This window comes from Symphalangus syndactylus, chromosome 14 (genome assembly GCF_028878055.3).
Source record: "Symphalangus syndactylus isolate Jambi chromosome 14, NHGRI_mSymSyn1-v2.1_pri, whole genome shotgun sequence".
Classification (NCBI taxonomy): Eukaryota; Metazoa; Chordata; class Mammalia; order Primates; family Hylobatidae; genus Symphalangus; species Symphalangus syndactylus.
Window position 1 is genome coordinate 52,499,299 of NC_072436.2, and position 25,509 is coordinate 52,524,807.

Consider the following 25,509-nt stretch of genomic DNA (forward strand, 5'->3'; position numbering starts at 1 on the left):
TCGGGTGGATCACCTGAGGTTAGAAGTTCAAGACCAGCCTTCCTGACATGGTGAAACCCCATCTCTACTAAAAATACAAAAAGTAGCCGGATGTGAGGGCAGGCACCTGTAATCCCAGCTACTCGGGAGTCCTCGGGAGGCTGAGGCAGGAAAATCACTTGAACCCAGGAGGCAGAGGTTGCAGTGAGCCAAGATTGTGCCATTGCACTCCAGCCTGGGTGACAAGAGCGAAACTCCATCTCAAAAAATAAAAAATAAAAAGAAGTATAGAATTTGGCTGGGCACAATGGCTCATGTCTGTAATCACAGCACTTTGGGAGGCTGAGGCACCTTGAATCCAGGAGTTCGAGACCAGCTTGGGCAACATGGTGAAACCCCATCTCTACAAAAAGTATGAAAAATTAGCCCGATGTGGTGATGCATACCTGTAGTCCCTGCTACTCAGGAGGCTGAGGTGGGAGGATTTCCCAGGAGGTTAGGGCTACAGTGAGCCAAGATCCCACCACTGCTCTCCAGCCTGGGCAGCAGAGCCAGATCCTGTCTCAAAAAAAGACAGAAATGTAGAATTCATTTATTGTTGTTGATTGACTTTCCCACTGCTTGCTCCTTATGCTTGTTGGGAAAACAGTAAGTTGTTTGTTGGGTATTTTGAGATCCTTGGATAAAGGACTTGGAAAATGAAAGTGTTATTAGTCTTAGTCATGTACTTTGGTGCTGGCTCCAGAATTACTATTCATCCTGATGGGAAGAGAAAAGAAACAGTGAGTGAGATTTGCGTATTGTTTGTTATGATCCTAATGCCATTAACTTGTTTCCTGGTATAATAATTCCCAATAAGCTTCTCCTATCAACAGGTCCCAGTTGGGTGGTTTGGGTCATATGAAAACATTTACCTTTCCCTGTGCTGACTCTGTAACATTCCATTACTGTAATTTCTTCTTTCAGTGTGGCAATACCAATAAATAAAAATGAAAAAATGCTTCGGTCACCCATCTCACCCCTCTCCGATGCATCTAAACACAAATACACCAGCGAGGACTTAACTTCTTCCAGCCGACCTAATGGCAACAGTTTGTTTACTTCAGGCTCTTCCAGCAAAAAGCCTAAGGCCGACAGCCAGCTGCAGCCTCACGGCGGCGGAGACCTCACGGTTTGTTGACGCTCTTCCTTTCCCAATTGAAACCAAAATGAAATTGAGCACCCCCAAGCTCTGTCTCTAACCTAGCACAGTCTAAACACATGCTTGAGGTCCCTTGAGAATTCCTGAATGCCTCCCGCTTCTAGGAAGACCCAGCAGAGGACAGCCCCCTTCACTCTCCCAACAGAGAGCAGGGAAGAAAAACCCTGAGGGAGACTTCTAACGCTCTGTTGCTTAGGCAGGATTTTATATTTCCTTCTGAAAAGAAAAGACCTCAAAGTAATACCATCCGGGGACAAAGTAAATTAGGAGTTTGAACCAACCAATCTTTCTGTTGGGAAAAATTTCTTACCCCAGGGCAGAGTTAAATCTGGGATTGAAACCCCACTGGGATTGAAAGCTACAGGGCCCCCACTCTGCCCTTATTGGCCAGTGTCGTGGCCACAGTGGGGGACCCCCACCACCACCCCTTTTCCAGTGATCTCGGGTGATTCCAGCACGCCCCAGGGGAAGAGCAGGGGACTTGGGTTCACAATCTGACCTCACCTCTTAGCTACAGTGGGATCTTGGGCCAGCTGCTTAATCTCTCTGCTCCCGTTTCTTTACCTGCAAAATAGTAGTGATAAGACTTGAAAGAGACAATATCATGAAAAGACCCTGACCGGGCATGGTGGCTCATTCCTGTAATCCCAGCACTTTGGGAGGCTGCGGCGGGCGGATCACCTGAGGTCAGGAGTTCAAGACCAGCCTGGCCAATATGGTGAAACCCCATCTATATTAAAAATACAAAAATTAGCCTAGCGTGGTGGCAGGTGCCTGTAGTCCCAGCTGCTCGGGAGGCTGAGGTAGTAGAATTGCTTGAACCTGGGAGGCGGAGGTTGCAGTGAGCTGAGATCACACCACTGCACTCCAGCCTGGGCGACAGAGCAAGACTCTGTCTCAAAAAAAAAAAAAAAAAAAAAAAAAAAAAAACACCTAGGGACGCCTATGCAACTAACAGTACGTGTTAGTTCCTCTCACTGCCATGCCGGCCTCTAACAGCCAGTGGCCCTGGACCACGCATCCTTTCAGGAACATTAGTTACTTCCAAACCCTCCCCTGTGGTAGTCACTGTGCCTATCAAAACCAGCTGGGTGACCAGGCGTGGTGGCACGTGCCTGTAATCTCAGCTACTCAGAAGGCTGAAGCAGGAGAATCGCTTGAACCTGGGAGGTGGAGGTTAAACAGTGAGCCGAGATCGCACCACTGCACTCCAGCCTGGGTGACAGAGCGAGACTCTGTCTCAAAAAAAAAAAAAAAAAAAAAAAAAAAAAAAAAAAAAAGAACAGGACTCTGCAAAGAAAGATGAGGGAGGGAACAGTGTGTAACACTTTATCCCATGAATTAAAGATTATTAAAAGTTGCTGGAAGTTCCCACGAGAGCCTAAATCTCACAGCATCCTCAGGAAATGAACCTTTTTTGTGCACCCTCCCTTGAGAGCAGTGGTCTTTAATTCTAGATTGAAAGAATTGGGGAAGACCTATATTAGAAAAACATGGAACAAAAAGCCACCAACTCAAGTTTTTTTATTTCCGTCTATATCCTTATATCATGAGCAACTATGATACACAGAGAACTATAAACCAATTGTAGATTTTATTTAGTTATTTTTCACCAAACAGGAGCTCATTCAGTAAGTACTTATTACATGCTGGGCACTGTGCTGAGCACCAGAGATGCAATAACAATCCAGCGGATTCCATTTGTGCCCTCATGAAGCTTACAGTTAGCTGGGGAGAGAGCCTTATACAGGGGATCACACACATCCATGATTTACCAGCAACGGTTTCAGTGCTAAAAAGGGAACTCACAAAGAACTAGGAGCTCTTATAACAAAGCAACTTGAATTAGTCCTAGGAGTGGCAAACTTTCTGCGAAGCAGGTTGTTTTTTTTTTTTTTTTTTTTTTTTTTTGAGACGGAGTCTCGCTCTGTCGCCCAGACTGGAGTGCAGCGGTGTGACCTCAGCTCACTGCAAGCTCCACCTCCTGGGTTCACGCCATTCTCCTGCCTCAGCCTCCAGAGTAGCTGGGACTACAGACACCCGCCACCACACCCGCGGCAAATTTTTTGTATTTTTTTTAGTAGAGACAGGTTTTCACCGTCTTAGCCAGGATGGTCTTGATCTCCTGACCTCGTGATCTGCCCGCCTCAGCCTCCCAAAGTGCTGGGATTACAGGCGTGAGCCACCACGCCCGGCCTCTGTGAAGCAGGTTTTGACATTTTGGACTGAGTAATTACTTGTGGTGGGGCTGTCCTGTGCAAGGTAGGATGTTTGGCAGCATCCCTGGCCTCCACCCAGTAGATGCTATGAGCACCCACACGCAGTGGTGACAACTAAAAATGTCTCCAGGCATTGTCAACTTGCCCCCAGTTGAGAACTGCTGCTGTAAAGAGTCAGATAAATAATTTAAGGGTTTATGGGCTGCACGGTCTCCATCCCAGCTACTCAACTCTGCTGTTGTAGCAGGAAAGCAGACAGTAGATAAATACATAGGCAGGATTGGTTTCCAATAAAACTTTATTTGCAAAAAGGGCCAAGTTTGACTCCCTGGCCATAGATGGCTGACCCCTGATGCAAGATCTCTAAAAGGCAAGTCGCCATATGGTAAGAGGCAAAGAGCATTACAGGCAGAGGAAGCAGCAAGTGCAGAGGTCCCGAGAAAGAACTGGACACAAGCCCATGAGTCTGGGGAACAGAGGCCACAGGCAAAGAATGGCTGAGGGGCCACTTGGCTGGGATCACCCCTTTTACCAAGAGCAAGCAGAGGCCACTGGAGGAGTTTAAGAACAATTTTAAAATGTTGACATCTGAGCTTCCTGGTCTTCTATGACAGTAGACTCTAACCCTTACAGTGCTACAAGTAAAAGCAGTCCATATTTAAAGAAGCATTTGTATACACTCAATTTAATTACTTCAGAGAAACCATTTGCATTTCCTAACCACCGACATTGTTTTATGATCCATGTGTTTAGCACACAATAGGTGCCATGTAAATGTTTGTATCCCAAGTAATGTGATTTTTAAAACTTTTCCACAGACTAATGTGTTCCATATATATATATATACACATATATATTTGAGATGGAGTTTTGTTCTTGTTGTCCAGGCTGGAGTGCAATAGTGCAGTCTTGGCTCACTGCAACCTCCACCTCCCAGGTTCAAACGATTCTCATGCCTCAGCCTCCCAAGTAGCTGGGATTACAGGCACCTGCCACCACGCCTGGCTAAATTTTGTATTTTTAGTAGAGACAGGGTTTTGCCGTGTTGGCCAGGCTGGTCTTGAACTCCTGACCTCAGGTGATCTGCCTGCCTTGGCCTCCCAAAGTGCTGGGATTACAGGTGTGAGCCACCATGCCTGGCCTAGAATTTATTTTTTTATTTTTATTTTTTTTGAGATGGAGTCTCACTCTTATTGCCCAGGCTGGAGTGCAATGGCATGGTCTCGGCTCACCACAACCTCTGCCTCCCGAGTTCAAGTGATTCTCCTGCCTCAGCCTCCTGAGTAGCTGGGATTACAGGCATGTGCCACCACGTCTGGCTAATTTTGTATTTTTAGTAGAGATGGAGTTTCACCATGTTGGTCAGTCCTGGTCTCGAACTCCCGACCTCAGGTGATCCGCCTGCCTCAGCCTCCCAAAGTGCTGGGATTACAGGTGTGAGCCACCGTGCCCGGCTGAATTTATTTTTTAAGTAATTCCTAGTCATTCCTGTTGACTCCTTCTGGTCTTCACAGACAGCCCGAGAACCAGCAAACCTGTGAGATGAGTGACTGGTTGACTGTTGAGATGAGTGAATGGTTCTGAAAGCATGGTTCCAGGATCGCGGGTGATTACAGCAACTGCATCACCGGGAACCAGATGGAAAGGCAGATTCTAGGTCCCCACCCCAGCCCTGCTGAATCCCAGATTCTCAGGGTGGGGCCTGGCAATCTGTGTTTTCACCAGCCCCCTGGAGGATGCTGATGAAAACTGAACTGGCCAGCCTCCAGTCTAGTGGACTGGGAAAAGTAGAGGTCTAAACCCTAACCCCTGGCCTCCACCACAGTCACTGAGTGTGGGCCAGTTGCTGAACCTCACCAAGCCTGTTTCTGGATCTGTGGAAGTGGGTGTCATGACTTCCCTTTTGATAGTGTCATGAGAATGACAGTTGAGAATACAGGAAGAAGCCCTCAGCAGATACCTAGAATGCATGTATTTCTTTATTGAGACAAAATCACCATCAATTCTAATACAGTGCACAAAGATGTTCTGTAGAGCCAAAGATACTCTATGTATGTATGTATGTGATGGGCTGCTCACTTTACCAGGTGGCCAGTTTCTCAAAGATGTATGTTGTTTGTTGTTTAGAAAGCAGCTCACAACAATTCCGAAAACATTCCCCTCCACAAGTCACGGCTGCAGACGGAGCCGTGGTCTCCAGGCTCCAACGGCCACAGGGACTGCAAGAGGCAGAAACTTGTCTTCGATGATATGTAAGTTCAGACTCTTTCAAATGTGTTGAGGGGCAAGACAGAACAGAAGTGCTGAGGTGGAAGGGGCGTGGGCACCTTGGCATGGCCACCTTCAGCTACAGTGCGGCCTTTTTTTCCCGTGGGACTTGGTCATTTAAATGTCCCTCTTGAATGGAATTGGAGCCTTAATTTTGAGTGCACGCCTGAGTCCTGGTGGGGTTTTGGGGTAGACGGAATAATCAGTGCTAATGGGGTTGGATCCAGGACATCAAAAAACAAAGGCAAGTATCATTAATGAGTCTTACACTTCTAAGCGCTTGTACTTGGGCTGTTGGCGGTTTTATGCTACTAGAAAGAGAAGCATTGTTGTTTTTGTAAATTGTAATAGGCAATGAATAATAGTGATTTACTCCTGAAAGCTTTTTTCCTCCAACTGCTGTATTCTTTATAATAGTATAAATGATTCTTATATAGGAAAAAAAAATGCCATCATCCTTCACCCAATTCTAGCACTTTCAGTTTCACCCAAGTATAACTTCCATTCCCAGCATCATTTTAAAAGGAGGAAAAACAAGAGGAGATGAATAAAAACAACATCCTGGAATGCTCTCGAGAGGCTGAAAATGACAAATGAGAAATTATAAAATGATGCTGAAAATTATTTTGGCTCGTAGGGAAAATGTATGTGTCAAGGACAAGCCTGGAAGGCAGAAGATACTCAGTTTGAATCCTCTTTTCAGCTTTAGCAGTCCTACGGGCGTCAAATATATGACTGGGTGAGGCAGGAAAAATTCAGCCCCAGGGTGGAGCTGCAGCAGAAATAGGTGCCACTGCCCTCTGAGGGCTTCCAGTCCAGCTGAGGAGCAGACTACAAACCACGAACCCCACTGGACGTTGGAAAATAAAATGGCTGTACAAGTCCGAGAGTCCCAGTGACAAATGCCACAGCTCCCTCAGCGGGGCCCTCCCAGGATCCATTAAATGCCGTCTCCTAAGGGGTGTGATGTGGACATGTCGAGAGTCCCAGTGACAAATGCCACAGCTCCCTCGGCGGGGCCCTCCTAGGATCCATTAAATGCCGTCTCCTAAGGGGTGTGATGTGGAGCACAGAAAGCACATGCAGGGGTGGTTACTCCAGCCTCATTGTCTGCCCCCGCTCCTCCGTCCCTCACTGCCACCTGGAGTCTCGGCATGATCTATTTATTCACCTCTGTACACTTCCCTGGGAAATTTAAAACACTAAGTTGTAGTCTTCAAGTACTGCATGGACTCCCGTAAGCTAATTAGGGCACAGGGTTTTGGGGGTGAAAGCCAAATCCACATTTGTTGTTTGTTTTGTTAAATGAACACATTCCAAGGTAACTGGGTTTAGGAAAGCTTGAGGGCAGCCCAGGAGGGCGTGTGTTTCTTCTCTTCCTGTGGTGGCAGCTGCGTCCCATCCCACGCACACTCCTGGCCCTCACCACCCCCCTTCCTCTCACTGTCTGCATCGCCTTTGCCAAGCAGCCAGAGAGGTAGGTGGTGATTAATCCCCAGGGAGGGCATGGAGTGGTAGTATAGTCAGGTGGCCAGCTACATTTATAATTAGGGTTCAGTGATATAAATTGTTCATGTGAACTTCAGCCATTTGTAAAAAGAAGAGATTAGAATTGTATATAAGGATAACATAGAAATTTGCATTTGGAAGTCATAACCCAACAACATGATCAAACAGAAGGAGCATTAGACCCTGAGGTACTCACACCACTGCATACTTGCAGTGGGTGGTTTTGAGAGCATGGTGTATACACACAAAATGCAAACACATATGTCATGTTAAAATGCAAGGAATTTTCCAGTGTATGAACCAGAAAGCCAGGTCAGAAACAGCAACAACCAAATGTTTGTACTTTGATCTACAGGTACTTGGACTTTTTTTTTTTTTGAGACAGGTTCTTGCCCTGTCGCCCAGGCTAGAGTGCAGTGGTATGAGCATGGCTCAGTGCAGCCTCAAACTCCTGGGCTTATGCTATCTTCCTGCCTCAGCCTCCTGAGGAGCTGGGTCTACAGGTGCATGCCACTATACCCAGTTAATTTTTTTTTTTTTTTTGTAGAAAAAGTGTCTCAAGGCCGGGCGCAGTAGCTCACACCTGTAATCCCAGCACTTTGGGAGACTGGGGCGGGTGATCACGAGGTCAGGAGTTCAAGACCAGCCTGGCCAAGATGGTGAAATCCCATCTCTACTAAAAATACAACAGTTAGCCAGGCATGGTCGCAGGCACCTGTAATCCCAACTACTCCGGAGGCTGGGGCAGAGAATTTGCCTGAACCTTCAAGGCAGAGGTTGCAGTAAGCTGAGATCCTGCTACCGCACTCCAGCCTGGGCAACAGAAAGACTCTGTCTCAAAAATAAATAAATAAATAAATAAATAAATAAATAAATAAATAAATAAAAAATAGTGTCTCGCTATGTTGCCCAGGCTGGTCTCGAACTCCTGGCCTCAAGCAACCCTCCTACCCCAGCCTCCCAAAGTGCTTGGATTATAGGCGTGAGCCACCATGGCTGGCAGCCCTTGGGCTTTTTATAAGAGGAAATGTTTCTCAATCTGCTATGGCTGAAACTAATATAATTTTGTCACTATCGGTGTCAACAAAGAGGCTGTTATCATTTGTTCTTCCCATTAGCAATATGTATAATTTTCCTGGCTGACAGCTACAATGAAACTCTTTCTCCTTTTATGGATATAGATATAATAGAATAAAAAAACACTGTTACATATCCATCATATGGAGAGATAGATGTTGCATTCCAACTGCCATGTGTCCCGACTGATTTGAAATCCATAACAGTAAAATAAACATGCAACTCAAACAGCCACTCAACCATCGAACTAAGAAAGTTGTGGAAAGATTATTCAAGATTGAAAAGCAAAAATAGGCTGGGTGCGGTGGCTCATGCCTGTAATCCCAGCACTTGGGGGGGCCGAGGTGGGTGGATCACTTGAGGTCAGAAGTTTGAGACAAGCCTGGCCAACATTGTGAAAACCCGTCTCTACTAAAAATACAAAAAAAAAAAAAAATTAGCCAGGCATGGTAGCATGCACCTGTAATCCCAGCTACTCAGGAGGCTGAGGCAGGAGAATCACTTGAACCCAGGAAGCAGAGGTTGCAGTGAGCCAAGATCACACCATTGCACTCCAATCTGGGCAACAAGAGTGAAACACCATCTCAAAAAAAAAAAAGAAAAAGCAAAAATAGGCATCGTCTCTTCCTTTAAGCAGTAAAAATAAGCAACCTTCAAGAGATCACTGGGCTAGAATGTCACCTAAATTGTCCAAAACGTCTCCCAGGTTCCTTTTGGTACATATGGAGCACTTATTAAGTGCCAAGTACAGGTGCAAGAGCTGAAGTATAATGATTAATTAATTCTCAGTTCTTCAGGGGAGAGAGAGGCACATGATGACCTCTCCAGGAAGGTTTCCTAGGATTACTAAATTTAATTCTCGACCTCCTCCCTGCCCACCTCCATTCTGTGCCAGCTTCCCCACCAGCACCCTCAGTGACAGAGGAAGACCTCAGCCCTGTCACCTTCCTTGACTTCTCTTCACCGAGGGTGAAGAGTGAACTTTAGCCATTTGTAAAAACAAGCAGTGAAATGACCAAAGAGAGGCCACCAGTGGAAGAAAGGAAAAGACTAGATAATTAGCACTGGAGTGATTTCGAGTTGATGGAAATCCAGTTACAGTGATCCAAAAAGTAACAGATGCCACACTGTCATTTAATTTTTAAAGCCGCATCATGCAGCTTTTTTAAAAAAGTAAACTCATCTCTTTGTATTATAAATACTTGTTAATGGTTGAATAAACATGGGATTCAGACAACAGCTGAAGCCAGTAGGCTCTCAATAACAAGTGTTGAATAAACCCAGCTGAATTATAAATTACATTCCCAGGGAAGAGTGCCTGCAATTTTTTTTTCTATGACTATAAGGAATCTACATGCAGGTGAATGTAAATTCATGGGTTTCCAAGCCCCTTTTCCTAGGTTACTTACCAAAAAATTAGCTGGGCGTGGTAGCATGCACCTGTAATCCCTATAATGCCTGTAAACAAACACCAGTTAGTTCCTTTGGGATACAGACAGAACTGAGCAGAATAACATTTATTTTTTAAAATGTGATCCAGGTCAGCCTGTCCTTTGTATGTTGTGGGCTCATATTGGTGGCAGTGTGACCTCACCTCCTCCTCTGACATTTAGCAAATGCACAACATTCACTACTTGACAGCCACAGTATTAAGGTGACACTAGTGTGATTATCAAACTTTTGTTTAAAAAACAGATCTGTAAGAATTTATGTCAATGAATGACAGCACTTGATTCAACTTGAGGCCTAGAAACTGATCTTATTAGTGCAAAGCCATGAGCTGTAAGTTACTTGGTATCATAATTAGTGACAGGGGAATTCTTGGCTGGGGAAAATTGAGAGAACAACTGTGTCATGAAGGCCTCTTGTACAGAAGTCCTGAACAGAGCTAAGTGGTGATGAGATGCTTGGCTGGAAAACCACCTCCTCCATCCTGCCTGCCGTTCTGCTGTGCTAGGAAGCCAGAGAACCCCAGGTGCCAGGGCTGCCTGCCGCTCCCTGGAGGAAGTGCTGGCTGCTGCCTGTATGTCACATGGAAAAGTCAGTCACAATCAGCACATTCAGCCAAACCACCAAACGTTCCTTCTGTCCCCATGGTGCCCGTAACAGGAGCCCGGCTACCTGAACCTCCCGACAGTGAGGAAAGACTGACTATAGACGCCAGGCGCTGATGGCCATGGCGTGTGAAATGTGGCCAGGAGGAAGGAAGAGGGACTTGACATTTGTGATATACTTAGCACAGCAGTCTCAGAGCTAAAGGATTTTAATTTTATAGAGTATGGGAAGATTCCCATATTGTAAAAGGTTGGATCCCTAGCAGCATGATTTAATCAAAGGACACCAATTAAGATCCTTGAGTAGGCGAAATTGCAGCTGGGAAGGCGCTCCCCCACCCGGGGCTTGCAGTGGGCATGTTTTCCTGAGGGTCTCCTCTCCTAGTCCTTTCAAAGCAGGACCCTACCTTTTTGTTTTCCTGATTAATCATTAAGCCTTTATTGGTCTTCATGTGGAATTTCTCCCATTATGAAATCCCTGTCTCAAGGCCAGGAGCTTCTTTTGTTCTAATCAAAACAGAGAGTGAGAGTAAGAGTGAGTGAGAGAGAGAGAAAGAGAAAGAAAGAAATGGAGTAGGATTTGCAAAGGGGTGGTGGTGCAGAGACAAGGACATTCAGATCTCCTGGATTGAAATCTCAGCTGTCCAATCATCTTTAGGGTTTGTAAGACTATTTTAAATGTTACACTCAGAGAAAAACAACCATCAGATTGATAATTTCATATTTCAACAGAAAGTTACTTTTGATTCAACACCCAAACCTGCCCCACTTAGCCTGAGCATCCTGCAGAGCAAACCCTGCCTTCTGTGCCCGGCTGAGAAGGAAGCAGTCCTGTGGCCTGAAGAAACAGTGAATGACCGCTTGTGCCTGGGAGAAGCCAGGTTCCAGGTACTCTGAGCCCCAGCCAACATCAAAGTTGTAGAAATAAAAGCTGTGTTTGGATCCTTGCTACCCAAATGCAATCTACCTGCATCTGTGGGGAAGTGCCTGTAAAGCCGGTGCCAGCATCCTGGAGTGGCTGACTCTGAAGTGCCCTCATCCACAGTCATCACGGACTCTGTGTATTAAAAATAATTACTTAACTTCTTATGCATTCTCCTCAAAGCTTGGGACATATTAACACCTCTGGGGCTGATCAGATGACAAGCTGACATATCAGATAGCAGATGATGAATTCATTTGGTATGCAGTTGCCTATTTGTCTGATTTGGATTTCAACTTCCCTAAGAAAATCATCCAATTTCTGCCGCACCGAGGAACTTGTTGTTCAAACACATTGAGCTCTCATCCCTGCCAGTTTTCACAAAACAGGCTGGCTCTACCGAGGGTGGCATTTCACAGAGGTAGGAATTACAGAAAGGAATCTGCCAGGCTCTCCGTGGGAGACCATTCAACTCTATCCCAGCCACAAAGGAGAACAAAAAGCAAGGTTGCTTTAATATTCCCATGCCAGAAGAAATATGGGGGTAGCTCAAACCCTGATGCTGCTGAGAACCAAGGCTGTGTGTTTCTAGGTGGGGATAGTGGGAGGGGGAAGAGAAGAAAAGAAAACATTCTATTTGGATCAAGTGCTCAGAATGCTTTTGTTGGAGAGAGCTCTCATAATGAAGATGCATGCGGCTAAGCTCTGGCTTTCAGATCACTCAAGCCCAATTTCTGAAGAGCCCAAGATTCACAGCTAGTTACATTTATGGTGTTTAATTAAACTTTTATTAGGTTTGCTCATGTATCATCATAAAATACCATCACTGTGGGAAACAATGGGAAGAACTTTATTACACAGATGAAAAACAAAAACTCTAGGTTTTCCATGTTAAAAAAAATAGAAGATTAGATGGAAAATCTATTTGAACACTGAGATAAGATCTCATTTTAGTACCTTTGCTGTATTATATTCTGTAACTGTCACAATGGTGACAGCAATTTTACTTTTCCTACTGACTTGTGTATTGCTGTCAGAAAGGATGCCTTTGTGATTCCTGGCAAGGCTGGACACTGGGTGACATCCCGTTGGTTCCACTGTCTTTACAATGATCTGCTCTGGAAGTACAGCACTAGAAATCACCCGAAAGGAGAAAATGGGCCAATCATCAGGCCGTCTTCAGTGATCATTATAGTGAGCCTCCATTCTATGCAAAGATGAGAGTTCTAACAAATGTGTTCATAAGTGGCCTCCAGATGGTAGCTATGCTATTAGCATCTCAGGTTACTGCTCTGATTATAGCTGCTCTGATACGGTCAGAAAATTAGGTGTGTTACTTACCCACATGCGCTATGGTGAGAGTCTGTGACTCAGCCTCCGTATCAGGATTTAAAAATATGCTCCTATGCTGCAGATGAAAACAATATTGATTAAGGAGCTTGTATTAGGAATTGTGAGCCACTGCCATCCATAAGGGTAACTTAGAAGGCTGGTGGAAACTAAGATGCCGTGGCTTATTACCAAGATAATCCTTTAATGAAAATGAAATGCATTTGAAGTAGTGATCTGTTAGTGACAAAACAGGGCAAGAAAAAAAAAATGACCTAACTTATATAGTAGAGTACAGAACACATAATGATGTGGAGAATTTCAAGTTGCCATGGAGACACTCTCTGGCTCATTGGATGCGATGCTGCACCCCATCGGAAGGCAGCACTCTTTTCTAAGCTGAAAATGAATTCAGTGCCACTCATTCAAGGGAGACCTGCTTACCTTCTACCGTGTGCCAAAAACTACAGGGTGGGGAAGATCAAAGAAGTCTACAGCATGGTCCTTACTAAAAACGAACCAGCAACTAAATTGTACACATGCCCAGTACAGCTCAGAAGATAATGAAATACCAAGTGTAGTAAACAAGAAGTGCTGTGTGAGCTCAGGAAGGACAGAGGTGAACATGGACCAAGGTTACTCAGAACGCCTTACAGTGGGGGAAATTGAGGGGCAGGCAACATTCGGCTCCTAGAAGGCACTCAGTGAATGAACAGAGAGGAGAGTGTTCCAGATGGGGGAAGTGATGAGCAGAGCTCCTTGGACCGGGATGCCATGTTATCAAGACACTGAGGAGCCACCTCTGACTTTGGTCAAGGGCCTTTGTGAATAAGCAATATGGTTAAGTGGGTTAGGCAAGATTATTGGGGATCTGAACTGAGATTTGATCTCATAGACCCTGGAGATTGATTTTAGGTCCGTGAGCAGGATGGTGATGTGATGAAAGCCATGTAATCCCAGAACTTTGGGAGGCCGAGGCAGGTGGATCACTTGAGCTCAGGAGTTCAAGACCAGCCTTTGCAACATGGCGAAACCCCGTCTCCACTAAAAATACAAAAAGTTAGCCAGGCATAATGGCACACACCTGTAGTCCCAGCTACCAGGGAGGCTGTGGTGGGAGAGTCACTTAACCCCAGGTGGTTGATGCTGCAGTATGGGTGATTGTACCACTGCCCTCCAGCCTAGGCAACAGAGTGAGAACCTTTCTCAAAAGACAACAACAACAAAAATAACATCAATTGCCAGAGTTGGAACCAAAGACCAGACAATATGTAGACATTCTGACAATGTGTCAATATGTGGACAAAGAAGGAAAACTCACCAAGGCAACAACAAAGCCATTCATATGGAGAAAGCATGGGCATCCAGGACATGCAAGAGAGAAGATGGAGTGGCAGGAGCAGGGCCTTCCTAGGAAGGAGACCTCAGGCCTCACCCTCAGTGAAAGACCCACCACAGTGAATGGACGGCTCCAGCCCTCAGTGGGGGGCATGGGGATGGGGTGAGGAGCCATTTTGACCCCAAAACTATGCTGTGATTCTAATTTGTTTGATTAAAATGCAATGTCATTGTCACAGAAAAGCATTGTCACACATTGCTTTTCTAAGCATTTTGACCTCTTTGGATACATGAATGCTCTGACTACCTAATATTACAATAAGGTAAAAGGCCCATTAGGATCTGAAATAAGGCCGTTCAAAATAAGCATGTAATCATCAGCTAAACAGTCCATGATTAATATCACTACTTCCATAGAATCTCCCATTCAGAGAGTCCTGGCTTATATTTGATATTCATGAATAGGTCAAGTTTATTGATTATATAAAGTTTATGCTGCCAGTGCCTAAAAGATGTCATTTTTGTAATCTATCGGGCTAAACACTTAAAGGTACTGTCTAATGAGTACCTTAGCGTAACTGGGCCTCATTACACACACTCAAATCAGTCTCTGGATGAGTTACCTTCATCTCCCGGCAGAGTCACCACTGGCCAGGGTTACTGCCTTAATAATCCACCTGTCTGCTGTTAATGTTTACCAGCTAGCTAATCAGAACTCTAGAGAATACATGGCATGTTTGCATTGTTACAAGGTAGACATCATTTTACAATTAACTTCATTACAACTGGAATGTAATCATCCAACGTTACCTCTTTTTATTTTTCACTGTGAGGCTTTAAGGTAATTTAATATATATACATAAAACTCTAGGTACTAGATATGCATATAAATGACACTTATTTTCATAAGGATACATAAATATACTCACCCACATATATCCATACGATTATTATGAGGTGTATTTACAATCTTTACATTAAAAGGGGATTGTCTTATGTAAATATTGCATAAAATAAGATTTCTCGCTTGTTTTTTTAACCATACAATAAAAAAATATATTCACAAATTAGGCACTAGAGGGCCATGTTAAAGCCACTGTAAATAGAGACTTCTGGCGTATGTTGAGTGTGTTTCAAATTGCTAACTTAAGAGAAAATTTATTGTGGTATTTGACATATAGGCAGTAATCTGGAAAGGCAAAAAACACACTTAATTCCACATTAAGCAGAGTTTTTAAATTGTGCCTTAAGTTTGAGTGAAAGGAAGGAATATTTTAAAAAGACCTTGCACTTAAGCCATAATGACGTTTAATATCATTCTCTCCTTGTAGGCCTCGCAGTGCCGATTATTTTATGCAAGAAGCTAAACGAATGAAGCATAAAGCAGATGCAATGGTGAGACCCTTTTCTTTCCAGATACGTTCTTCCAAATTATGTGTGTACTGCAGCTTCATCACTGGGACAATATAGCCAGGGTAATTATAAAATCTATTACAAGGATGGCTGGGTCTGTTAAATGGAGAAATGTTTATATAATCAAGTGTTCATAGCCCAATAAATTATGACTTCAACCAATAATGCCTGACTGGGAAAAAGCCCTAGATAAATGAATATTTCAATTTAGTCCTAAGGTTTGAATAGTAACTACAGCCAGTGGAGGCAGTGGGTGGTAGTATTTTTTTTTCCTTTCAAAAGTAAAATCTAGATTTGCATTTTTCTCTTGTTAGCCTGACAAACCCTTGGCTTGGTCCCAGGATCAAATCTCTTTTCAAAAACACTTGTGTTCTTCACATATGTCTGCCAAAATGAATGCTTTCTCTGAAACTGTACAACACAGAAACTATTATCTGCACACAAGGCTCTAAAGTCACCATGATTTGGTGTTTTCAAAGAATAACTTTTCTTGCTTGGATGATCTCCTGTTTTGGAAAGCTTGAAGCTCTCAGGCAAGAGATGGAAAACTTTGTTTTCTTTTCTAAAAGAGATCATATGGTTGTTCCATCTTAAATGAATGAAGTCCAAAGGGATGGCTTCCCACCTAGTAATTCCAGTTTTAGTCTCCTCCAGTGTTCATAACAGATTGAGGCAGGTGCTGGAAATGAAGAAGGCATTTCCAGTGACCTTCAGAATACTGAAGATGTTTAAACAGTAACAGTACCCCTCTTCCAATGCTACCAGTGTCACCTGTTAAACACTTATTTACGTGAAGACCACTGCCTAGGTACGCTGGGGTACAGGAGAAATAACCCCTACGTATCAGAAAATAGAGAAGAGTAGCGGAAGGTACAGCTCTTGTCCACACAATCTGAGTCTGATGGACATCTGGAGAAGCTGATGCATGGCCACTCTTGGAGAAGAGCATCAGATTTTTAAGGAGAAAGAGATTTTCTGCCTGAATCCAGCATCTAAAGTTTACAGCATTATTCATTCATTGTCCTCTTGCCCAACCCTATCTTTCCTGTTGACGATTTCCCAAGAGGAGACACTCTGCTCCAGCCAGGCTGGTCCCCTACTGACCTCTAAGCATACCTTGCTCCTGCCAGCCAGCGGGCCTTTGCACCTGCAGAGATTCACTCTCACACACTCTCACGGGCACACTCACACCCTCAGCATCCTCCCCAAATCTAGCCAAACCCTACCATTCCTTCCCAGCATCATATTCAGTCTCCTTCCTGTGGCCTTCCCAGCCTCTCCGTGGCCCCATCACTAGCTCACTTTCCTCCATCTCGTTTGCACTGGATGCCTCATTTTGTATTTTGTTGGGTAATCACAGACTGCCTTGCACTTTGAACTATCTTGTAGGTGTACATTTTCTCTCTCCAAGTCTGTTATATGTTCCTGGAAAGAGCTTTCGCTTGTGGAGTGCACATACCACAGAATTGGGTCCTTTAGGAAATATTAATACTAAATGAAATGACTTCATCTGAAAGTGTTATCAAGAAATATTGCATTATAGGCCAGGCACGGTGGCTCACACCTGTAATCCCAGCACTTTGGGAGGCTAAGGCAGGTGGATCATTTGAGGTCAGGAGTTCAAGACCAGCTTGGCCAACATGGTGAAACCTTGTTTCTACTAAAAATACAAAAAAAAAAAAAAAATGAGCCAGGTGTGGTGGTGCACACCTGTAATCCCAGCTACTTGGGAGGCTGAGACAGAAGACTCGCTTGAACCCAGGAGGCAGAGATTGCAATGAGCCAAGATCATGCCACCGCACTCCAGCCTGGGTGACAGAATGAGACCCTGTCTCAAAAAAAAAAAAAAAAGAAAAGAAAAAAGAAATGTTGCATTATAGCCTACACAACCTTTATAAGCAGTTTAAAATTTTGATTTGCTAATGAGAGGAAGTTTCGCTCTGCATTTCTGTTTTTGAAGCTATCATTACTAATGAAGTTTTTTTTGTATTTTTAGTGGCAAGACTTGGAATAGTATTTGAGTATTATGTCATTCTGTTTTAATTGATGAATGAATCATTTGAAAATTGGGGAGATTCTGCAATCCAGAGTTAGAATATGTAATTACCTACAAAGAGTAGTAAGGTATGGAACCAGGAACTTGATGCATAAGTTTAGATTTATGAGATCTTGAGAATATAAAGCTGATTCGTGTCTGCCCTTGCTGTTGTGGGGAAAGAGTAACACAAATTTCGACAGCTACAGATAATCCCATAGAAATGTGTTTTGTTTTGCTTTTAGAGACAGGGTCTTGCTCTGTTGTCCAGGCTGGAGCACAGTGGGTGGGGTGATCATAGCTCACTGGAACCTCAAACTTCCAGGCTCAAGTGATCCTCCTGCCTCACCTTCCCAAAACACTGGGATTACAGGCATGAGCCACCATGCCCAACCAAAAATTCATTTTTATTAATAATGTTCAACTTTTTGTCCCATTTTAGCAAAGCTGAAATAGCTCCTTGAGGTTTATCTCCTCTCCTTTCCCCTACTCACTCTCACCCTTAAGTGAGGTTCTAAATATTAACAACAACAAAAAAAAACAATTGAGGCCAGGTGTGGTGGCTTATGCCTGTAATTCCAGCTACTTGGGAGGCTGAGGCAGGAGAATCACTTCAACCTAGGAGGCAGAGGTTGCAGTGAGCCCAGATTGCACCACTGCACTCCAGCCTGGGTTACAGAGGGAGACTCCATCTCAAAAAAAAAAAAAAAAAATTGAGAAGAGGAAGGCGTGGAGATATAAATGCCACAAATAATGTAAAAGATAATAACCAAGGCCTGGAACCATCCAAGTTGGGGATGTACCAAAAGAAGTATGAAAACTCTTATATGGGACCAGACCTACCAACTTTGATGCATATTTAGCATAGCATGGAGGAACAAGGAATGAAGTCGCCAAACCATTAGGGGTTAGAAAGAGGGAAACAGAAATCAGAGCAGCCATGCAGTTCTGAGCTCTGTTGATTGACAGCGGTCACATGGGTTTGATACAATTCTGTATGTAACTGTTTGCTCACTTACTCCAAGCCAGTAGCAGTTTGAGAAAATAACTAGGAAAAGAAGTATTCTATTTCTTTCTTCTCTCAGCTTCATGCACAGGATTTTAGAAGTCAGAGTTGGGTTTCTCAGATAAAGTGTATAAACTACATGACAATGCCATTTAAAAAAAACTATTGTTTAGGAAGACACTGTATTAACTCTGTTGATCAGGTGGAAAAGTTTGGAAAGGCTTTGAACTATGCCGAAGCAGCATTGTCGTTTATCGAGTGTGGAAATGCAATGGAACAAGGCCCCATGGAATCCAAATCTCCTTACACGATGTATTCAGAAACAGTAGAGCTCATCAGGTAAGCACTGTGTTTTCTTGCTGGATGAGGGGAGGAGGTGAGGAATGTGTGGAAGCACTATGGATACAGAGAAAAGAATGTCAGCCTGCACCATCCCCCACCAGGAACCAGTGTTCATCCCCCCCAAAATAAGAGGGTAAGGTTGTGCAAGGTGCCTTGGCACACCCTGCCCCCTCTGTCCTCCATGAGCAAGGGGGGCAGCTGCTGTAGCCCCCGATTGCCGAGGGAGAAGGCTGAGTCTGAGCGGGCTGTGACGTGCCTGCTCCTCTCAGCTAGGAAGTGGCAGATTTTGAGCCTATTTCAGCCCTAGGCTGCTTTAAAAAAAAAAAAAAAAAAAAAAATCTGGTTCAGGTTAGTATCATCTAAATCTTACCTCCATCAGTAAATACTTCTGGAGTATTTAATGGAAGAACATTCAGGGGGATTTTATGGAAGGAGAAGCTATCTCATACTGTCTGGTCTAAAAACTGGACATGGGCACCATCCCCCAACCTGGGTTAAGACCTGTGAGCAGACGTGTCAAGGCATTCGATGGGAAACACTTGTCCTCCATGATGGAGACCTGGAAAGGCACCTCCGTCACATCTCTGTAATCAACAGTTAAGGAAATTTCATCCATTAGCCCTACTGAGAAACTTCATGTTTTTAGCCCATTTAACTGCTTGACATAATGTCTAATATCCATAATGAGAAATAATTCTTCCTAAAACTAACTTTTAAAAGTTTTTCTGATTCTGGGGTTCTGTGCAATCGAAGCTTAGACATTTTCCACCATGTCCCAACATTCTTCATGGAAGATTTCTAATCATCTTAGGATGTGATCTTTTTGGTCTGCATTGGCCCAAAGATGCTACTTGGTGTTTTACACAGCACTCTCCCTCAGTAAATAGTTTCCAGCCTTTGAAACTGTTATGCTGACATCAGAGAACACATCACCTCCATAAATCATTTTTCAAGAATGTTTTAAAGTCAACACTGCCCATTTTTCTTAATAAAGTATTTCTACTAAATCAATATATTGGCGAATCCTTTATACTGTCTTTTTATATGGCACATTACTTTCAGCAGTGATGAAATGAAAGCAGCAAAGTAAAAAGACTGGTAAAAATTACTGTAAGAGATCCTAGATCCATACATTCCTTCCTCAGAACAAGGTCCAGCCTCAGATGTTTATAGGCAGGTGGGGAGGAAAGTGGGAGAAACTGGACAGGGACAAAGCTGGAAGATGCCCTAAAGTGTGAGTACCTTGAGCACAGGGAGTTTTTTGGGTTTTGTCTGATTTGCTCATTGGGGAATCCTCGGCCCCTAGAATATTTTCTGGCACATAGTATGTGCTTAATAAACAATTGAGGAATCAATGAATAAGCAAGCCATAGGGCCTGCTGTGAACTGGAGTATCATGACCTGCTTAAAGGCATTCACACTTGAAAATTCAAACAAGCAAGCCCAAACAAACAAAAAACCATGCCAGCCAGATATACCATCAAGGAGAGAGTGCTGGGGTACCACACCCACTGTGCCCACTGATGGAAGTATTCTTTCACAGGTAGAGAACACTGTCCACCTTGTAGATATTTCAGAATGAATAGAATCACGCAAAATACAGAGAAAACGAAGACAAAAAGATAAATTTGGCTCTTTTTCTTTCTTTCTTTCTTTCTTTTTTTTTTTTTTTTTACTGCCCAGGCTGGAGTGCAGTGGCACAATCTCAGCTCACCACAACCTCTGCCTCCCGGGTTCAAGTGATTCTCCTGCCTCAGCCTCCCCAGTAGCTGGGATTACAGGCATGCACCACCACATCCAGCTAATTTTGTATTTTTAGTAGAGATGGGGTTTCTCCACGTTGGTCAGGATGGTCTTGAACTCCTGACCTCAGGTGATCCGCCTGCTTTGGCCTCCCAAAGTGCTGAGATTACAGGCGTGAGCCACCGCACCTGGCTAGCTCTTTTTTCAACCTACATTAGAAAACAGCATTAATTTTCCAGGCACGGTGGCTCACGCCTATAATCCCAGCACTTTGGGAGGCCAAGGCTGGCGGGTCATGAGGTCAGGAGATTGAGACCATCCTGGCTAATACGATGAAACCCCGTCTCTACTAAAAATACAAAAAATTAGCCGGGCGTGGTGGGTGCCTGTAGTCCCAGCTACTCGGGAGACTGAGGCAGAAGAATGGCGTGAACCCGGGAGGCGGAGCTGGCAGTGAGCCGAGATCGCGCCACTGCACTCCAGCCTGGGCGACAGAGCGAGACTCTGTCTCAAGAAAGAAAAAAAAAAAAAAGAAAACAGCATTAATTACATCCGCACATTGCCCACCCTGCCTGACCCTCCTCTCCCCTACTGAGACACTGAAGGGCCTGGAGCGCTGGCAAGGGGTTCTCACCACCAAGATGACCTAGCCCAGGAGGTACACTTTGACCCTACGGGCAGGAGAATTCCCTTCTCCACCAGGGAACTCCAGATGGCCAAGCGGGCGTGGGTCGGAGGAGCACTCCCACCACACGAGCTTAGCCTGGTGACCCTCTCCTCCCACCCTCCCATTCTGCAGGCAGCACCGTCAGGGACGAGCCGAAGCCCCAGTGGCACCAGATCAACCACGCAGACTAAAATAGTATCATAAAGGCTCTGAAAATTAAATTATAGTTGGAACCACAGCCCCCAAAGTAGGCTAGGGCCTTCCTGCTAGACCTAAACAGGGTGGTTGGGTTTAAAATAGGACTCAGAGTCTCCTAAGCTAATGGTCAAAATGTCCAGGATACCATAGGAACTCACTCATCATACCAAGAACTAGGACAGTCACCACTGGCATGAAAATAGATGATCAGAAGACCTCAATGCAAAGATGAATCAGTTGCCGGAATTATCTGACAAGGATTTTTAAAGCAGCCATCGTAAAAATGCTTCAATAATCACAGTTATCACTCAAGAAACAAAACACAAAATCTTTTCAAAGAAATGGAAGTTATTTTAAAACGAACTAAATGGAAATTGTGAAACTGTAGAATTTGATAATATAAACCCCAAAAATGGACTCAGTAGTAGAGTGGAGATGACAGGAGAGAGTCAATGAACTTGAGGACAAAAAATATAATTTACCCAATCTGAGCAGTAAAGAAGAAATAGACTGAAAAAATTAATACAGCCTCAAGCACAATAAGAAAAGATCCAACATTTGTGTCATGGAAGTCTCAGAGGAGAGGAATAGAGTGGGACTGAGAGAGTATTTGAAGAAATAATGGCTGAAACTTGCCAAATTTGTCAAAAGACATAAACCTACAGATTTAAGAAGCAGAGAAAAACCCAAATAAGATAAACCCAAAGAAATGCATGCAAAAACACACCATAATTACATTTCCAAAAACTAAAGCCCAAATATCCTGAAAGCAGCCAGGGAGAAATGATAATTACCTCTAGGGGGGAATCAATTCGAATGACAGCAGGCTTCTCTGAAAGTATGCAGGCTGGGAGGGAGTGGCGTGACAGTTTCCAAGGGTTGAAAGAAGGAAATATCAAGCCATGTATTCTAGAGTCAGTGAAACTATTCTTCAAGAATGAAGGGAAATAAAGATATCCTCAGATTTAGGTAAAGTACAAGTATTTGTCTCTAAAAGACCCACCCTTAAAGACTGGCTAAAAGAAGTTTCTCAAACAGAAAGAAAATGACAAAAGAAGGAATATGGGAGCATTGGAAAAGAAGGAAGAACAGACACATAGATATATATACAATAAACTACTCTCCTTATGAGTTTACAAACCAGGTTTGAGGATTGAAACAAAAATTATACCAGCAGGCCAGGCACAGTGGCTCACATGTGTAATCACAGCACTTTGGGAGGCCAAGCTGGGAGGATAGCTTGAGGCCAGGAGTTTGAAACCAGCCCAGACAACATAGTAAGACCCCACTGCTACAAAACAAAAAAATTTAAAAATTACACCACCATCTGATATTCAAGACAATGCTCTTTTTAAGTGGAAGGTAAAGGTATCTAAATTGAAGTAAGACTTCCATACTTCTATACCATCCAAAGTGATAAAATGTAAATACCAATAAATTACATGTATATTGTAAAACCCAGAGCAACCACTGTAAAAACTATGCAAAGAGATAACACTCAAAAATGCTACAAGTCTGCACGTTGAGGAGATAGTGCAATGATCACAGTATGTTTCTTGAGCAATATACAAGCCAGCCAGCTATCCCAAGAGCTTTACAAACACTATCTTAGTTAATTCTTACCACAATGTTATGTGATTGACAGTATTAGTCTTATTTTATAGATAAGGAAATGGAGGCTTAAAGATGTTAATACATTTGTCTAAGCTCTTACAACTTATAAGTTGCTGAGCTGAGATTTGAACCTAGGACAATCTGATCATTACACATATTGCCTCAGCTCTCTCAAAGAGTCTACATATGTAATTTGGTATGTTGTTCAGAGAAAGCAATGGCCATAGTCCCCTTGGTTCAGAAAAATAAATGGAATTAAGTGCAGTCCATAAAAGCCACTAGTTTCTCGTAGCATCTGTCTGTAGAAGCAAATAGCGATTAAAAATGTACTCAGGACACTTATGTAGCTGTCAAAGTAAAAGTTACATAACAAAGAAAGAGGGGTAAATCTAAGCATTGCTCTGCATACCCAGGATGGAAATTCTTCTGGAGGTAAGCACAGAAGGATAGAACTTCACCTCCATCTGTCAGACACTCAGCCATAAATCAAAATTTGGAAAAATGGACATGTTACCATATACATGAATAGTTCTTGAACTGGTATCACTCCCGACAATCTGTAGCATTTGAACTTGTTAAAGAGCAGAAAGTAGCTGTTCTAGTCATCACAGTAATGTAACACTTGGGAAAATGGAGCAGCACCAGCTAGCTTTTAAGAAAGAATTATCAGCAAGTACTATGAAAAGCTAAGGATCAGGCAGAGAGAACTACCATCATAGAAGTTCTGTTAATAAAAAAGCTTGTTTTACTATTTCTTTCCTTTTTATGTTTTTTATTCTATTCCTCCTCCCCCTTTTTCTAAGGTATGCTATGAGACTAAAAACCCACTCAGGCCCTAATGCCACACCAGAAGACAAACAACTGGCTGCATTATGGTGAGTGCCCATCTCCGCTTAGAATAGCAGCCCCAGCCTCGCATGGCATCATTGGCAAACCAGGTGCTGAAATGCATAGTGTTTGCCCAATGTCTTCTAACATACAAAGCCCTAGAGCAGTTCTGATGACCAGGGAAAGTCCAGACCATTTTTTGCTGCCATACTATACATGATCTGAATTCACAGTGATTGAAAATCGACAGGCCTCCCAGAGTGCTGGGATTACAGACGTGAGCCACCGTGCCTGGCCTAATTTTTGTATTTTTAGTAGAGATGGGGTTTCACCATGTTGGTCAGGCTGGTCTTGAACTCCTTCCTGACCTCAAGTGATCTGCCCGCCTCAGCCTCCCAGAGTGCTGGGATTACGCAGCCGCTTACTTTGAAAATGATGCCACAGAAAAAAAGGGAACGATCGGGTAACCTATAGTTCCTTTACCTGTCAGCCCTTCCTTACTCATCAGTAGGTGGAAGGCAGAGAATGTTGATAGAATACATGTCTACCAAGCAGTGAAATAAAGACAGTTGAATTAAAAAATAATAACAGCAACAGACACAAAAAAGGTCTCAAACTGTTACGTGTCCTGGGTTTGGTTTGCTAGGAGGAGATGTTGCCATTGTACCCTGGTATTCTGGATGTCAGCATCAGATCCGAGTTAGTAAATAACTGAGTGAATAGCTCCAAGGAAGAGAGGATAAGTCTCAGAAATGCCTTTTGTGCCCCCTTCAAACTTTAAAGTCCCATATTGGAATAATACACTAAATAATAATATTATTATATAAGATAGAATACTGATATATAAATAAGTATACAAAATATTATAGGAAATAATAAAATGATGGCACCTATTCCCAGCATAGTGTTTTTGGTCTTTATAAAGTACATTCATGTTTGTGACTTTAGTGGAGCCGATTATAGTTCAGTAAAATCAGGTGGCAATGCCGTCCTTTCCGCAGAGCGGGACTCGCCCGCGAAGCAGTGAAGGCTGCGTGCTAGAGCTACCTCGCGCCTCTCGTGGAGAGATAGTGCCCTCTCGTGGTAGAAGAAGGAAGCGGCCAGCCCCTGTGACGCAACAGAGTGATTCTGCTAATGCTGTAAAATTATCTAGTGATAAATGTATTTATGGAATACCTTCTTGGAATTTTGAATTATATTTTTGGACAAAAGGTGTTCCCTCACAGACATTATATGCACATATAGAAAGATTTCCTATATAGAAACAAGGTATTGTTATTGAATATCTTAGAACAACAACAAAAATGTTTAAGTCTTGTCTGCGCAGGACGCACTCAGCCGCTTCTGGGCCTGTTTCTCTTTTCGCCTGCAGTTACCGATGCCTGGCTCTCCTGTACTGGCGGATGTTTCGACTGAAAAGGGACCACGCTGTAAAGTATTCAAAAGCACTAATCGACTATTTCAAGGTACTGTCTAGTGAATGAGCAGAATTGTTCCTTAATTTCACTTGTCTCCCTGTCAAATCTGTGAAGCACCTGGTAGAATCCATTGCTTTGGGGCTAATGCAGGTCACCTCTCATCCCCAAGGTAACCCCATTTATGCCACACTTGTGGCTTTCAGGGCTCAGAATGGGCCTTTGAGAGCCCAACATCTAATGTATCTCCCTGCCTTCTTGTCCAAGTATTTTTATTTTATTTTTTTTTTTATGTATTTTTGGAGACAGAGTTTCACTCTTTGTTGCCCAAGCTGCAGTGCAATGGCGTGAT

The 25,509-nt window shown here is 43.5% G+C and overlaps 1 protein-coding gene across 8 annotated transcripts in view; it reads left to right on the forward strand.

The window, feature by feature from the left end:
- AFF3 (ALF transcription elongation factor 3) overlaps positions 1 to 25,509 on the forward strand; it is a 606,392-nt gene that overhangs the window by 568,384 nt on the left and 12,499 nt on the right. For all 8 annotated transcript variants that reach the window (XM_063617614.1, XM_055243815.2, XM_063617612.1 and 5 more), the window contains 6 exons: positions 946 to 1,150; positions 5,527 to 5,651; positions 15,228 to 15,291; positions 18,553 to 18,689; positions 23,718 to 23,789; positions 25,115 to 25,208. In XM_063617614.1, coding sequence (XP_063473684.1) covers positions 946 to 1,150; positions 5,527 to 5,651; positions 15,228 to 15,291; positions 18,553 to 18,689; positions 23,718 to 23,789; positions 25,115 to 25,208 — 697 coding nt within the window. The remainder of the gene's footprint in view (positions 1 to 945; positions 1,151 to 5,526; positions 5,652 to 15,227; positions 15,292 to 18,552; positions 18,690 to 23,717; positions 23,790 to 25,114; positions 25,209 to 25,509) is intronic.